This window comes from Drosophila santomea, chromosome 3R (assembly GCF_016746245.2).
Source record: "Drosophila santomea strain STO CAGO 1482 chromosome 3R, Prin_Dsan_1.1, whole genome shotgun sequence".
In the NCBI taxonomy this organism is placed as follows: Eukaryota; Metazoa; Arthropoda; class Insecta; order Diptera; family Drosophilidae; genus Drosophila; species Drosophila santomea.
The window spans coordinates 27,086,994-27,103,578 of record NC_053019.2 but is presented as its reverse complement, the minus strand read 5'-3'; the positions used below and the strand labels follow the sequence as shown (position 1 = coordinate 27,103,578).

Sequence of the window (16,585 nt, the reverse complement as noted above, 5' to 3'; positions counted from 1 at the left end):
CAAAAGTGCAGCTTTATGTCTGAAAATTTCTGACTGCAAAGCAAGTTGCGTATTTTATTTCAAACGCCTATGCTTTTCACATTTTTGCGTGTGTTTATTTGCTGCTATTTTTTTATTATTCTTTTTTTCTTGTTTTGTGTTTTTTCTGAGCGCTTACGAATTTGGCAACTGCAAGTCAAATTTAATTTGACAGGCCACGTAATGAACGAAAAATGAGAAAAACCAAAAGTTGAAAACTGAAAAATGGCAGCTGGCAGTCGAGTGGCCAAAAACAAAGCTTTTTATGGCCATAAAACCGAATTTGAGCTTTGACTTTTTTTATAGGCAGCATTCGATTTGGATTTTCATCGGACATTTTTTCAATTTTCCATTGGCAAAATGCAAATCAGCGAGGATGACAACCCAAAATTAATGACGACAATAAACAATTATTGTATAATTGAAATTGACTACGGGAAAAATTGATTTGTGGACTGCACACAACTACACAATGGCACAACTTCACAATGGCCGCATAACCAAACTGTAATCATAAAAGAGCCAAAGGACAACAGATAAAACAAGGGAAAATTAAGGAAAAGCCAGACGAAACAAACAAAGCGGAAAAATGTTGACAAAACATGAAAACCAACCAGCAGCAAGGCAAGGGCAAAAAAGAAAGAGTTGCGGCAAAATTGAAAAATAAAAGTTACGTATTAGCCAGACGACAGCCAGCCATAAAGTTGAATGAATGAAATGTCTGGCACTCTCGGAAAACTCGGAATTTTCCCGGCTTGAGTTGAGTGCTTGCCAAGAGGAAGGACGACAGTTGATCGGGTAATTAGCGTGTCTGACCTTCTGCCCGCTCCAGCCACGCCCCTACCACCCCCGCTTCCCTATCTTCTATATAAATCAGAAAAAGGGGAGGGGCAGTGGGCGCTGGGTGGTTTTGTTGTGGCACCTCTGGGGCCACTTGATATGGCTCTGGGAAAGTGTCTGCCAAGATGGCGCCAGGATAATTCGTCCTGAGTAGCGAGAAATGGAAATTGATTGTCGGCATTTAAATATTTTATCGATTCTGAGGATCCGGCTTAATGGACCACTTTGTGTGGACAGCACAAAAACAAAACGAACTTCAAAGCGAATTAGTTTAAGAGAATTAACTAAAAATTAATAACCAAACAACTAAATTTGTTATAATTTGACTTTAATAATGCATCTGCTTGTTACAGACATTTAATATAGGGTTTACAGTAAAACCAAAGTCCAAGTCAAGAAAAGCACGAAACCAAAGAAACAAAAACTGAGTTGTAAGTATACCTCCCGCTGTGTGGGAAGCCTTAGAAAAAACGAGGATGACAAAAAAATCCAACTTCAGCTTAAGACAGCTTTAAGCCAAGTGCAGTAGTTTACACTTGAAAAAAAAAAAAAAACAACCAGTAAACTGCAGGCCACACAGTTAAGGAACTTGCTCAGCTGCTTCTTGGGTTCAATATACAAAATAAACTTGAAAAATGTATTCAATTAAAAAAGTTTTCACTTACAACACGCTGGCACCTCTTGAACCCCCGCCTCCATCAGCCTTTTTAGCCTTCTTTTTGTTCTTTTCGCAGTTGTAAGAGTTCTGTTCTTTTTGCCAACTTGCCAGCGAATGCTCTGCATAACTGTAAATGAGCCAGGGGGCGTGGCGTGGCAACCACATTGCGGTTGCCTTCTGTCTGCGCTTCAATTCCCCCGCCCTTATCCTGCGCATTCGCCCTTCCTTTTGTCTGAGCCTGCTTAGCATGTAAATAATGTGCACGAAATTATGAATGCAGCTAATTAGCAAAGCAGCAGACGAGCCCTGGGATCCTTGGATCCTCTTTTGTTAGCCAGCTTCTTGTTGCAGGCGGCTCTGCTGCACGGCGACAAAATGTTGCACCAACAAGAAAGCAATGTGAAATTAAGTTCTGTATTCAAAGTCTTTTGAAATGCAAAGAAAAAGGTTTGTAAGCAGAACTAGACAACATTTTCTGCTAGTGTTTAAATTCATTATGTCATTGAACCGTTTAACTGCGCTTAAATGCTAGCCGCTTGTTTTTTGTTTATGGCGCCACGGGGAGCGTTTAACTTAAAGCGTCGACAAATAATTCAGCGAGTTGAGGGAGCTGCTCCCCGGGAAAACCCCATCCCAGTCCCATTAATCACCCACCCCCACCTTCCCACCTGGCCGTAAAGCTAAAGTTCTGCGTTTGCCACTTGCCGCGATTTATGGCCTCTGCACCTGAGAGAAGGTGGATCGTTCAGGGAACTTCACTTACCTGCAAGTAAAGAAGAAAATATATTTGGGATTAGTCTTGGATTGATGGAAAGTATTTGGGATTTGCTTTAAAATGCTAGGAAACAAAAGAAAACGTAATTTGGGATTAGATATACTACCCTTCCTCTGATTTTTAATATATTTTTTCAAGGGTTTTTCCTAGCATAATACAATTAAAAACTGATTCCCCGTTTTTCTCTGCTTTTTTTTTAGGGTCCTAGGCCAAAGCCTTGACAAGTTTAACCGCTGATAAGAAACCCTCACCCTGCCCCAGACAACGAAATTAAAAAGACTTGAATGTCAGCTTGCCCAGCAGATGCTACCTTAAGATTAAAGCCGAGAAACTTCAGTATTACTTGACAACGGAGGCTCAAGGCTTTTGTTATTGCCTGAATTTACGTTTAAACATTTCTCCTTGGTTTCTTTGTACTACAAGTTTATCGCGTGCATAAACAAGATGCGGGCCAAAAACAAAAAAGAAGTATAAATAAAAAACGAAACGAAGTCAACTCCAACTGCATTTCAGGTTTACTACAAAGTCATGCAACACGGTCATGTGCAACAGAGCAACAGAGTCCGTCTCTTTCCCACCCGCAGCGGCAAGATTGCAGCCGCTGTCAGTCGAATGCTGCAAATTATTGCAGGACATTTGCCCGAATGGCCAAAGGGTAAACAATTTTTTGCATTTATTTATTTTACAGCAACAGGCGAAGAAGCTCGAGCAGCCGCAACAAAAGAAAGTGAAGAAGATAAACAGGAAGGCTGGCTCAAGATGGGGGTCTCAAGAATGGAATACCCTCACAGGAGCATTTTGTCAACCATTCGATATGAAACTTCGGATTTACATATATTTCGACATAATAAGTTATTGTATACAGTATTACTAATATCAATTTAAAAATGCAAAACATATTTGACAGCTAAAGTGACAGAAAATGAACTGTAAAACTCCTGGCACTTTAGTAACACTCTTTGGAAGAGTATTTAACTTAATGCTAGCACGAAACCCTAAGAAACTCGTACATCAACAAGAAAATTACGAGCAAAAGAAGACAAAATGAGAAAAGGAAGAAGCTGCAGCATTATCAGTCAAGGCAATTACAAAAGCATCGACAGCAACAGCTTTTATTATTAAGTATTCAGGGCCTTCGATTTTCCAGGTCAGCGGGGAAACAGGAACGAGGACAACAGAAAGCCACAAACCGAAGGCAAGAACTGTAAATATTTATTTATAGGTTTCTTTTCGAGTGTTTTTTTTTTTTATTTTTTGGTTTTTGTTCGTTGCAGTGTCACTTTCTTTCGCTTTTGACCATTTTCAATTTATGTATTTTTATTGATTTAAATCTCAGGCAAATGCACTTTTTTTATTGCACTCACATTTTTAATAAAACGAACCAAAACGAAACGAAACTAAACGAAAGTAAAGTTGATCGAGGCAACAACGTCCATGTCGTCGATAAAATGCCCCCATCCCACCGCGAGCCCCCAATAAATGTTGCAATTTTATTATCATTTGCTGGGGGCTGTCATCAGGTGGAGCAGCGGAGAGAGGAGAGGAGGGATGAGGAAAGAGGAGCGGAGAAGAAGGGAGACAAGGAGTTGCACTCGAAAGTGAAAGTTAGCTTTTTAAGGCAGAAAGCAAAGAGCAGCGTCGCACACACATGTGCTTCTTTCTTTTGCTCTCTTTCGCGCTTGCGAGCCCAATTTCGTTGATTAGTTTTTGCTTTAATTGAATCAACGACAACATTTTGTCCGTTTAAGGTTGCACTCACTGTAGTGTAGTGTAGTGTAGTACGAGTAGTTCGGCCCCACTGCTGTTGCCACATTTAACATTTAATTTTAATTGCCGCTGGCGCCGCCTGCCCAAGTTCAATAAACTTGTCTCACTTGCTTGTGCCAATAATAATGATGATGATGATGTTGTGTTTGTTGTTGCCACCGATCGATGTGGCATGCTGCAATAGATACGCTGCATTTTTCGCATGTGCAACGGGCCGGCCTTTCAGCAATTGCCGCCACACAATGAAATGGAGCCATTCCCCTTCCGATTTCTGTCGTTTCGTTGCGATTCGTTTCGTTGCGATCCGCTTCGATCATCGGATATCAAAAGGCAGCGATCGTTGCCCCAAACGGTTGCACACACTTTTTATATAGATATACATACATATATCTCTGTGTTATTGTTAATTACAAATATCGGTGATTGGGTTGCTCGGCAGTAGTGTGCGCAAGATGAAACACAGAAGTAATGGCGTGAGAAAGTTGCTGCCACTCTGTGGGAGTGAATCCATCGATAGGCTTGCTGGATACCCTATACTGTATACTCTTGATCCCGAGTCTTCTTCTCCACTCTTTTTCTCCTACTACAGACAACAGGAAATGAATTTCGCTCGATTATCCTGCAATTAGCTCAATTCCTTTCCACACTTATTCCCATTCCGTCAGGCGATTAAGAAATTTGGCGAGCTTCCTTTCGCTACGTTTTTGCTTCCCATTCATTTCCCTCGTTTTTTAGCGCATTTTTTGGCCCTCTGCTAATGATCTGTCACGCCCCGAGGCGAACGCATAAAAATGCATTTGGTGTCGTCGCGTCCGCAATAATAAACTAAAGAGGAAAGGCCAAAAAACAAAAAAAAAAAGAAGTAAGGGGAAGTAACCTACAAAAATGCATTTATTTATTTGCGGCGGCTTGATCGTAAAAATAATTTGCTTTTATTGCCCAAAACGGGGCAAATGATGTTGCCGCTGTTGCATGCACCCAAAAATGGGGAAGGCAAAACAGAGACTTTAATGCGTTTTGTCGGGACCTTTGTGCCTCCACTGGGCTCCCCATCTTTAATTCCCTTCATTTTATTTTTACCCTTTTCGGAGTCTGCAGAAATCCGCAAATCAACGCCTCAAGCCTCGAGTTTTATATTTATTTTCGTGTGCTGAAAGCCATCGACATTTGCCGCACCGCCCAGGCACTTATTCAATTAAACAAAACGCAATTGTTGTTAACACGAAACAAACACACAGCGCCATCTCTTTCGCTCGCCTGTGGCATATTGTCCCTATCCAAAGTCATGAAGCGTCAAATTGTTATGGCCAAAAGATGGAAAAGATACAAATGGCAACGGTTATCGCACAACAAGCGCAATCGGTCGTGTCGCAGGAGCTGGATGGCGATAGAGATAGAAATAGAGATAGCCATAGTGGCGAAGAAAGAGACCGAGAATGGGCGCAGACAACAAACAAACAAGCAAGCAACAAACGGACAAACTAAATGGGCGGGGTAAGCACTTGCCAGAGTGCAACTAAATAGATATTATATAAGCATAAAGAATATGTTCGCCGTCAGCTACGCACCCACAAAAAAAAACGAAAAGTACCAGCTTGAGCTACTAGAAAAAAGCTAATGCAATGCATACCAGCTCTTGAGATACCCTGTAAGTTATTTATAACTCAGGAAATACTTTAAAAGTTAGGAATTTTGAACTGTTGATGTATTACAGCTCTTTAAAATATGCTACGTAGTTTTACATTTCCAACTAACCATTTGCAGAAGCAATTTTAAATTCATTAACTTGGGAACTTGGGCAGATACTGTATCTCAACATTATATACCCCTCTAGAAGCAGTGCTAAAGGGTATTGCCAGTGGTAGAAAGAGAACTAAACAAGCTAATAATCATAAAACCAAATGACTTTGAACGGCGTCGAAACGCTGTCCTTTGACAGGATGCATGGAGCACAGATGAAGAAAAGGAAACTGCAGAAGAGGAAGAGCAACATGAAACTGACGAGGGAAAAGCGTGAAAAAATAAGACGAAGGAAGGGGCAGAGGGAGGAGGGGGATCATCAACATTATCGTCAGAGTGACGATTAAAATTTAAGCTTCATTTGTTGCTCTTGTCTGACTCCTTTCGGAGGCGGGGGAATGGGGAAATGGGGGAATTGGGGGATTTGAGGGAGGGGAAAAAAATAAGAGAGTGATTGAGGGTTTTTCATGGCTAAGCCAAGGAGACTGTGATTGAGTAGGTGTCAAAAGTTGAATGGGCCATGGGGAAAACGGCAAGGGTTAAAATGTTGCAAAAACTGCCAGACAGTCAATTTTCAATTTCTACCCCCCTCCACGTATATACATACGTCCCCCCATTTAGTCCATCTGGCCCCTGGCCAAATGAAAATTGCAACTAATAAACAAATAAACAAGGCAAACCGAAATGGCAGAGGAGGAAAAAGAAGTGCAAGCGACACAAATTGCAAATGCAACACAAAATCCCCATGCAGTTCAGGGGCCACCACGCCCCCAAAAGGCCGAATGCATTCGCAATCAGATTGAATGGGGAATATAATAGGGGTAAGTGGAGACTTGGAGAAAATGGGAGAAAGGGGAGAAAGTAGGGAGTTTATTCAGGAACAGGGACAGAGACAGAGACAGGGTCAGGGGCAGCAGACAGACGGCGAATGTGGAATCGTTTTAATGGATATCAAATAGGAAACAAAACAAACATTCCCACACAAATATACTCATGCAGTGCGGCAGTCGTCGAAATGCATAACAGCACTGCGAGAAAAGTATTTCGAGTTATAATATTTAAAGTATGGAGTGTTTTATACACAATGCCAAAGAAAAAAGTACTTTTAAATCAGATTCAAAATAATATGTTTTATTTTTCCAAACAAAATTCATTGTCCCGCTTTCCTGCAGTGCACTCCGATAGGATCCCAACTGCAGCAGGAGCGTTCCAATCAGAACTCCAGCTGGGTCCGAGAGAGAGAGACCGACAGATAAGGCGCGAGTGAGAGGGGAGGAGGAGAAAGAGGAGCAGGACAACAGTTTTGTTTCATTTGCACAAACATTTCATGTTTTGTGCTCCGTTCCTGTTTCTGTTCTGTTTTCTGTTTTACTTTTCGCTTTTCAACTTGCTCATCCACGCCCCCTCCGCCCACTCCCCGCCTTTCATACATCCTTGCTCTTTCATTTCGCCAGGCTCGTTTTTACTGTTTCCACTCTTCATTTTTGCCATTTTTTGCACGTTGCGTTTTATTTTTGTGTCTGGCAGCTGCTCGACAGCAACAACGATATTGATTGCAATTTCAGCCTGCAGTGGAAACGAGAGGGAGGAGTTGGGGTTCTTCTCTTTCTCATTTGGCTGAATGGCCCAACACAAAAGCCTAAAAGCACACACACACACACATACACTGAGAGACGGGAGGCAGACAGATAAACACTCACACACACGCCCAAAGCTTGGCTTATGAACCAACAGACGACATCATGCTGGCTAAAATGGGGAAGCAGTGCAGCAAGCAGGGGAAAGGGGAAGCAGTGCACTGGGCGAAGGATTCGGGATCCAAAGATAACAGCAATGGGAATGTGTTAATCACTAGTTTAAAAACTTTACCGCAAATCTAAACTAATATTTGCAATAAGCTGGCTATAGTACATGAAGATTGAAATTTTCATATTATTTCCTTAACTTGGCTCTACCAATATTTCCCGGTGTAGATTTAAGTTCTGCATAAGAGAATGAGACAGCACACAGCGGAGAGGGACGGAAACTGCTGAGCCAACGAAGCCTTTAAAGTTGGCAAAAAGCCTGCGGATGGAGCCACACACATGTGCGCCCATACAGCTGGATGCGGATGTGGACACGGATGTGGGTGGCGAGTACAGGAGGGGGTTCCAGGGAAAACAGGCAAAAAGGAAGAGGCGGAGATGGAGCTGGAGAACGGAGCTGGAGGTGGAGGTGGAGCTGGAGTTGCCCTGGCATTGTCTGTTGGCAATGAAAATACGACAATAATGACGTCGAGGGAACTTTCCGCCGGAGAGTCATGCGCCGAGTCGTTCGATAGTCAGGCAGTCAGGCGCCCATAGAAGGTGTGGGTGTGCGTGTGTGTGTGCGGAGTGCTGCAATGCACCAGTTACAGTGGATAAATGTGGAAACTCCTTGGTGGCATGTTCAGAGCGTATATAATAAAACAACATCCAGATAATGTGTGCTCTCCGGATTGTGAAACAGCATTGCCCAAGCTATTTACCCCATGTAAAATAGAAACAACTTATGAATATTGTGAATATTTGTTTTGCAACCACTGTGCAGGCTACCCTGTTGTGCATATGTTTATTTGAGTTGCAGTGTGCGTGTCGTTTTGGCAAAGATTTCATTAATAGCTTTTGTGGTTGTGAGGGCGTAGGAACCTGGTGGAAAACGAGTAAGCAATGCATACTTGATTTGATATTCAACAAAAGGTGAGTAGTTACCCCCTTCCCCCGTCTTCCCACTCTTAGCAACGCTCCTTTTCCCTAGGTGGCTTTTTACTACACCCCCTCCCTCCCTGCAGACCACCACATTCAACATTTCTCCTACATTTCTCTTTCTGCCCACACATCGTTATGCGCTTTAATTTGCAAATGGTTTTGCAGATTTGGTTGCGGTTACGAATTTTGTGTGGGGGAGTCTGCCACAGTGGTCACCCGTTGTGATGGAACTACTCAGCGTGTCCGAAACAAAGCTTTATAGAACAAAAAGTGTCTGATGTGGCGCGACTTTTAATGTTTCCTCAATTTGACTGCCCAAAAAAAAAGGTCGTTAATTGTTGAGTCGCCCCCCTTCCCTACAACGCTCTTTTATGGATCGCATATGTAAATAAAATACATTAACTACACTTCTAGAAAATCTAAACTATTTATTGCCACTTTAGAATAATAACTTAAGGTTTATACTTTCCTACTATTATCTTTCAAAGCTACTTCCATTCAAAGATCCCCAAAAACATCATGATTTTTCCCCGTGCCTTTTGTAACCCCACATAGTATCTATGCCCATAGTCATCGAGTTCCAAGTCGCACCATTTCATTTCATGCTTGGCTGCCCCCGTCTTTTGTTTATTTATCATCGCCGAACGAAAAGTGAAACCTAACCTCACACATACAGCTGCGAAAAAAAAAATAGCACCACTTGCCCAGTAAAACTTTGAATAAGTCTCCTACCTACAATTTTGGGTTTAAAAGGATCTGAAATACCTTTTTAGAAAGGTTAAACAATTCACTTTTTAGAAAATAAAAAAAAATCACAATTGTTCTATGAATTCTTAACTTATTTAAGGAACTTTATGAAAAATGACAAAAAAGGGCGAAAAAAATAATAGCACCACTTCATAAAAAACGCTTTAAACATAAAAAATAAACTTAACAGTAACAAATTCATTAATAACAAGTGATTGTATATTAAAACTACGCCGATCCCATTAATTTAGTATTTGGTAGTGTATCCTTTATTAGCAATAACAGCTGCGCAACGCTTTGGCATGGAGTCAACCAGGTCCTGGCACCGTTTTGGGGTTATATTGCTCCAGGACTCCTTAATCACGGTCCATAGGCTTTCGTTATTAGTTGGCTTAAAAGCTGCAACTGCCTTTTTAATATCCGACCAAAGGTTTTCGATGGGATTGAGGTCTGGCGACTGCGCAGGCCACTCCAGAACATGAACTGATTTATTTTGGAACCATTCCTTGGCTTTCCTGCTGGTATGCTTGGGGTCATTGCCTTGTTGGAAGACCCATTTTAGCGGCATATCATATTCAGCAAAGGGTAGCATCACCGTCTCCAAAATATCCACATACACATGCTGATCCATTATGGTTTTTATCCAATGTATTGGTCCAACTCCATAGTAAGAAAAACATGCCCATACCATTACACCGGATCCGCCGTGTTTAATTGCTTCTACTGTGTCGTTTGGCTTATATTCGGTGTTCCTAGGGCGCCTTACATTCGATCAAGATCCATTGCCACCAAAAAAAACCACCTTGCTCTCATCTGACAATAAAAAGTTCGTCCATCTTTCGCATGGCCAATTTAAATGTTCCTTGACGAAATTAATGCTTTTGGGTATGTGTCTCCCATTTAAAAAAAGGACCTTTCCTTGGACTACAGCCTTTTAAACCATGTTCCCTTAGACATGTGTGAACTGTTTGCACTGTTGCGGATATGTTGAGATCCTTTTTCAGTTCGGTAGGAGCTTTAAATGGATCCTTCTTGCTCTCGGGCACTAGCCTTTTGAAGAGATGGGTGCCCAATGATTGTTTTTTCCCACGTTTTTCGGGATTCTCGTTGTAGGTGATTACATTTCCTATAATTTTGTTTGAGCATTGAAGGATTTGGCCAATATTTCTAAAAGATTTTCCTTCAGAAATGAGTTTTTTGATCAAGTCAAGTTTTTCTTCAGTACAGTGCTTTCCACGTCCCATTTTAATGATTTTTTTAAGGAAATTTTTTAAAAATCGTTTTCGAAATAATAGAACAAGTGTCAAGTTTCATAACCACATGCTTTTTACCAAAGCAACCCTTCGATTATTATTGATTATTTGAAAAAACCGATAGTGGTGCTATTTTTGTTTTCGCCTCATTTTAGACCTTGCCGCCCAAAAAAAATTATAAAAAATGAAGGTATGAACAATTCAATTTTTTTTTTTCATTTTTGGATGGGAAAAATATCTAGCATTATGCGAAAAATCAGTATTTGGTTCTATCGGTACCTTAACCTTAATTTATTTGATCGATAACAAAAAAAGGTATGGTGGTGCTATTATTTTTTTCGCAACTGTATATAGGGAAATATATTCCGAAATCAGACAGAACCTATTCCAATATGCGAGGCCCCCAAGCAGCGAAAAACAATAGAAAAAAAAACCTCATCGATATGGATGTGTAATGGGGTTCCGCGTTAATAAAAATTTTACAGTGCAGAAATTTATGCTTCAAGTCTAGACGACAGTTTTTGGAACGTGCTCAATTAGCACGCAGCAGCGGGGGGGCTATAGAAATGCAGGGGAGTGGGGGGAGTAAATTAGCGAGAAAAACAAAAACAGAATTTAAAATTAAATTTTCGCAGTGCCTCACGGCTGTAATTCACTCATATTTACTACGGAATACAGAACGCCCGGACTCAAAGATAAACTATGCACCGATATGGCTATATCGCCACCTCCTTCTCGCTCTTTCAAATCTTCCGGTATCTAGCTGTCTCGCTCTCTCTCTCGCCGGCACAGTCAGAACAACAAAAGTCGTGCGAAAGTTGTTAATTTTCGCTTTAGTTTTGTTTTTTCACACCATATCACCGCACTCGTTATAGAAGGGGGATTGGCATATTGTCTGAGGCTTTCAAAACAAATATATATGGAGAGAAGATAAGGTGCCGACTGAGCAATACCCTATGTTCTAATGAAACAGTCTGAGGAATATGAAACTATGCTTTCTTGTGTATTATAACTTAATAAGCAAAAAGCTATACGAAAAATGTAGTTATGATGATTCAACCTGCTAGATAGAGTCATAATGTATCTGTGAAATGCTATAATATGTATCCGAAAATAGAACTTAAATGTATCTGAACGCCACATCCATGAGTTACATTTGAAATTGCCAGCTAGTCACACCCTTTGGACACCCGTTGCGTTTGGTATGCAAATTCAAGACGCTGACTTTGTTGCTACTTTGTTTTTATGGTCTGTAGCTGCAAATTGTTGTAGTTTTTCTATTCTCGGCGTGCCTTTCGCAATTTACTTGCAGTTGTGAACGTTCGGGAAAGTATTGCGCCGTTATTTCGGAGATGGGGTGAAAATCCAAGTGAAAACCAAGTAATCAGGGGGAGGATGCTACGCCCACGTGAGTGTTTTGGGCCTACGAATGGCAAATTATTTGCAGACATCTACAGATAGACAGAGAGAGAGAGAGAGGGAGAGAGCGAGTGGGATAGAGAGGCAAGCAGGAAGAGCTTGCTGCAAAAAAGCCGAGAAACTGGAAGAGGCACAAAAACAAACAGACTTCCGCCTCATCCACCCACCGAAAATGAATACATAAAATGTGTCTTAACCTTGACATTGGACGCCAAATACAAAATACAACAGAAAAAAAAACAAAAAAAGAGGAAAAACACAAATATGCCGGCAGACAAAACAAGTTAAAAGAGCGTGGGAAAGAGAGGGCACGAGCCGAACACATTCATTCATTAAACAGAGACGGCAATTTAAAGGGAAAGACAAGAACTTTTGGCTTTCTTCCTTTTTATTTTTTATTTATTTTTTTTGCTCACCTTTTGGAATCAGCAAAGTTTGTTTATCATGGCAGCAACAACAGAAATTAAGTAAAATAAAAATGGGCCGCGTGAGGCGCTAAAAATAAACGCCAGTAAATGCAAACAAAACACGAAATGAAAAATGGAAATACAAAAAAACGAGCGGCGATAAACAATTTTATGGACGTTTATTTTTGAATTAAACGCAAATCATCACAAAATGCTGATAAGCAGGAATGAAAAAAATGCAGGCGGCAAGAAATTGCAGGAGCAAGACAAATAGAGAGAGGAAACCAAACCGAAACGTGTATACTCTTGAATACCGTTTAAATACAAGAAGATCGCTGGAATTGCATGTAGCTTTTTTTTATCATTAGAAAGCAGATACCAGAATAATAATACCCCCTCTTTCAGGGTAAAAAACAAACACACGCAAAAAAGGAACGCAAATTTCGTGGCCTTGAAAAGTGGGCAAAACAGAGAGAAAGATAGAGAGCGAAAAGCAGAAGAATGAATGGAATTATGCCATAGAAGGCAAAACAAAGTTCTCAGCTTGGAAAGAGAGGGCAAGCTGGCGCGTGAAAGAGATGGACAGAGGGTGAGAGGGGTTGAGATTCTTGAAACCTGAAGATCGCGTTCAAAACAACAACATAAAAAACACAAAAAAAAAAAAACAAAAAGCGATCTAATTCCCTTTCGTGTTCTCCTATTCGCATTTTTCTGGTCGCGATTGAAATAAATAATATTATTCGCTGCTCTTGGAAACGGAAATATTAAAACTTGGACACACATCTGGGAAACATATCATACGATAAATGTCCGTTGCTATGTGGCAGCATATAAATTTCAATAATTTTTCATTGCTTATGATTTATAATTAAGCAGAATCGAGAACTACAGAATAAAAGAAAGCCTTGACCCAAAGCAACAATTATTAAAAAAGATTATTATATTTTATTGATCCCCTGAAAGGTTGCAGATCGCCAACTTCCTTGAAGAGAAAATATTCGCAAATTTGTCGAATCAACAAGCGCATTTTATTTAATATTTAATATTTCAGCAAATATTGCCTGTGTTTCGCAGCTGTTCAGCCGTCAAGGTTATATAATCTATGGAACCGGCAAACGAACGAAAAACGGGCAAACAAACGCCTCAATTGTTGATAACACTGTGCAACACGATAGCGGAACCAGTGTATCAATCTGGTATCTCTTTGGCATGTTTTCTTGATAAAACAGAGCTACTGGCAGTTTTATTAAAAGAAATAGTTGGAATCACTTTGCGATTTCCTTTAAGGACTGCAATGAATATATTCGAAATATATTCAGCCCCCCTGTCGTTCAGTGTAATTGATAAAAGTTTGGCGAATAAATATTGAAACCACATGCTGGGGAATTTCGCCTGCCTTTCGCTTCGTTAAACAAGTTAACCAAGTCAACCAAGTGGACCAAGTATTTAAGACTAAGGAAACATCGCATATAACCTCTTATCGGTTATTCTTATCATAAACATCAAGAGTAAGGGATAAACTTGGCTTGTGTATCTTGGACTTACCGCACTCGCTCGGAATAGAGTTCCACCTCCTTGTTCTTCTGCTGCTGCACCAGTTGCTGCTGCTCGTAGCTGGCCAATGGCTTGAAGTTGCTGATGTTGGCCAAAGCAGGCAGATTATTCTGCTGCTGCTGTTGCTGCTGTTGTTGCTGCTGCTGCTGGGGAGCAATCAGCAGGTTCTTGGACAAGCCCAGTCCATTTTGCAGCAGATTGCTGCCGAAAGCGGGACCCAGAGGCTGGATGAGCAGCGACTGTTGCTGCTGCTGCTGTTGCAGCAATTGTTGCACCGGCGACACGGATATCTCGCCACTGGACTGCGAGGCCGATGGCGAGGTGGAACCACTGCCGGCTCCACTGGAGGACAGGCTGCCAGCACGGGCGCGCAGGTCCAGGCCGAGGACATTGTTCGGATTGAGGATGTTACTCAAAGTGGCCAGCGCACTGGGCTGCAGCAGGCCGGAGGAAGAGCCATTGCTGCCACTGCCATTGGAGGTGGTGTTGCCGTTGTTGTGGGGCAGACCAGATCCTATGACGCCCACATTTGGATTGGGCGTGAGTCCGGCGTAGCTGTTGCCGTTGTTGTTGCTCAGGGGGGTTTTGGTGTTGCCATTACCACCGCCGCCTCCGTTGTTGTTGTTGTTGCGGTTCCTCTTCTTTTTGGCCTTCTTCTTGTCGTCGTCCTCGCTGAGGCTGCCATTGCCCAGATTGGCCCTACCATTGCCCACCGTTGACCCGTTGAGGTAAATGACGCCCTGGCTGCTCGGCGGCACCCAGTCGAGATCCTTGCGCAGCTGCCCCCTGCCGCACTTGCAACTGCAAGCCTTCTGGACCAGCTCGTAGCCCTTCTTGGTCCACAGATGCTGCAGACGCTGCCTTTCCGACCAGGAGCGAGCACGGCCATTGGACTTGAGAGCCTGCAGGACACTCGCCTCCCACCACTCGAAGCACTCGCGGTGCATATACTGACCGGCGCTGCAGTTCTCGTTGTTGCACAGCACGCGGATGCAGTCCGCCAGGGAGAGCTCGTTCAGCGGTATCAGCGTGTCCAGTTTGCGGCAATCTCCGCTGGGCAGGCAGCAGTGGACCACGCCACCGCCAACGCCAGCAGTTCCCTGCATGGGCGCCATTAGGACGCCTGAAGAATTCGCGTTCTCCGCGTAGAACTGCAGCAGTTGCTGCTGCTGCGTCTGGTGCTGCTGATGCTGCTGCAACTGTTGCTGGTGATGCTGCTGCTGGGTGCTGTTGCCGCTGCTGCTGATGTTGCTGTTGCGACGCGGAGCCATAAATTTGTGTTTGCTTCCTATGAGAATATGCACTCTTTGCAGCGAGAAAAGATTTTGTTGGCTGTCCTCGAGAATCCTCAATCTCTATTTCGTATCAGCATTTTGCCCACGATTATAAATTTCAAAAATATTGCTTGTTGATTTTTTCGATGCGCGATTTGCGGTCTATTTAAATGCTGCTGGCATATATTTATTTATTTTTGAACCGATTCCAGAATATTTCTCAACTGCTGGTCTGGCGTGTGTTTTCCAGTGAGTTTTCGTGAATTTTAGCGGGTTTTTTGTAAATTTTTCGAAATTTTGCAGACAAAAGTCTGATTTTATTCAGTTGTACGGTTTTTAAAGATTTTTATTTTCGGAATTTATTTCTTGTATTTTGTGTATAGTAAATGCTTGTTATTCTGCGATTTAGTCTGGTTAGATTATTTTTTCAATTGTTTATATACGGATTTTGCGAGTGGGGTTCTACCGAGAGATGGTATTACTTTAAACTTGATGGGTAATTGCTTTCACTTATTGCTTAAAAATCGTACACCTCTTTGCTGTGTGTATCAAAAATACTTGGAAAAATTCCCGTCAATGCAGTCTGTTGTGTTTTTTCGTAATTTTCTGATTTGTTGTTGTACCTGAGCTGAGTTTATTGTTGTTGTAGAACGTTAAGTATCAAAAATTGTTTTTTATTGTTTATCTACGCTCCGTCCCTGTCCCTATCTCCCTCTCACACGATCGTTCGCTCTCGTTCACACACGCGGCGCCATGTTCGGCAATTTTTCACATTTTGCTTCGCTTTCTGCGTTTGTTTTTGCGCCTCTCTTTTGCCGCTTCTGGTTTTTGTTTTTGCCGGCAAAACAGAAAGGAATAGAGGAGAGTGTAAATTTCCGATTGGTTTTCAAAGTCGCAGGACCAAATGTAAACTACAGTTGAAGATGTGTTCCTCTTCGATTTTTTCGATTTGCAGCAAGTTCTTCTATTTTCTGTTCTTCGCTGTTGTTGTTTTCCGTTTTTCCCACCTACGAACGGCGCACGCAGAGAGAAGCCAAAAAACACAACCAACCAGATCGAAAGCGAAATTCAAACTGATTTTGGTCTGTGTTGCTCGCTGTTGTCGGACCATGCGAACGAACTGAAAACGAAACGAAACGAAAAACGAACATCGAACATCGAACGTCGGGCAGTTGGAGTTTTCCTCCACTCCGATTTTCCGCACATCTTCTTCACGTTTTTCGGGGTTGGTGGGTGGTGGTTGGCTGGTTTTCACTTTCCACCACCGCCGCCAACCGCTCGCTTTTCATTCGGCGGAAAACTCAACAGATTTTTGGCGCTAAAATGGGAAATGGAGTGGGAAAATTGGGGAAGGAGACTGGAAAAGCGTCTAATTCACTAGATTTTGCCAGTGTAGGCTAGAATCTA

The 16,585-nt window shown here is 42.0% G+C and overlaps 1 protein-coding gene across 1 annotated transcript in view; it reads right to left on the bottom strand.

Annotated features, from left to right (window-relative positions):
• LOC120450993 (headcase protein) overlaps positions 1-16,257 on the bottom strand; it is an 84,118-nt gene extending 67,861 nt beyond the window's left edge. The window contains exon 1 of the mRNA XM_039634298.2: positions 13,896-16,257. Within this exon, the coding sequence (XP_039490232.1) occupies positions 13,896-15,175 (1,280 nt within the window). The 5' untranslated portion in view covers positions 15,176-16,257. The remainder of the gene's footprint in view (positions 1-13,895) is intronic.
• Between the last annotated feature and the right edge of the window lie 328 nt (positions 16,258-16,585).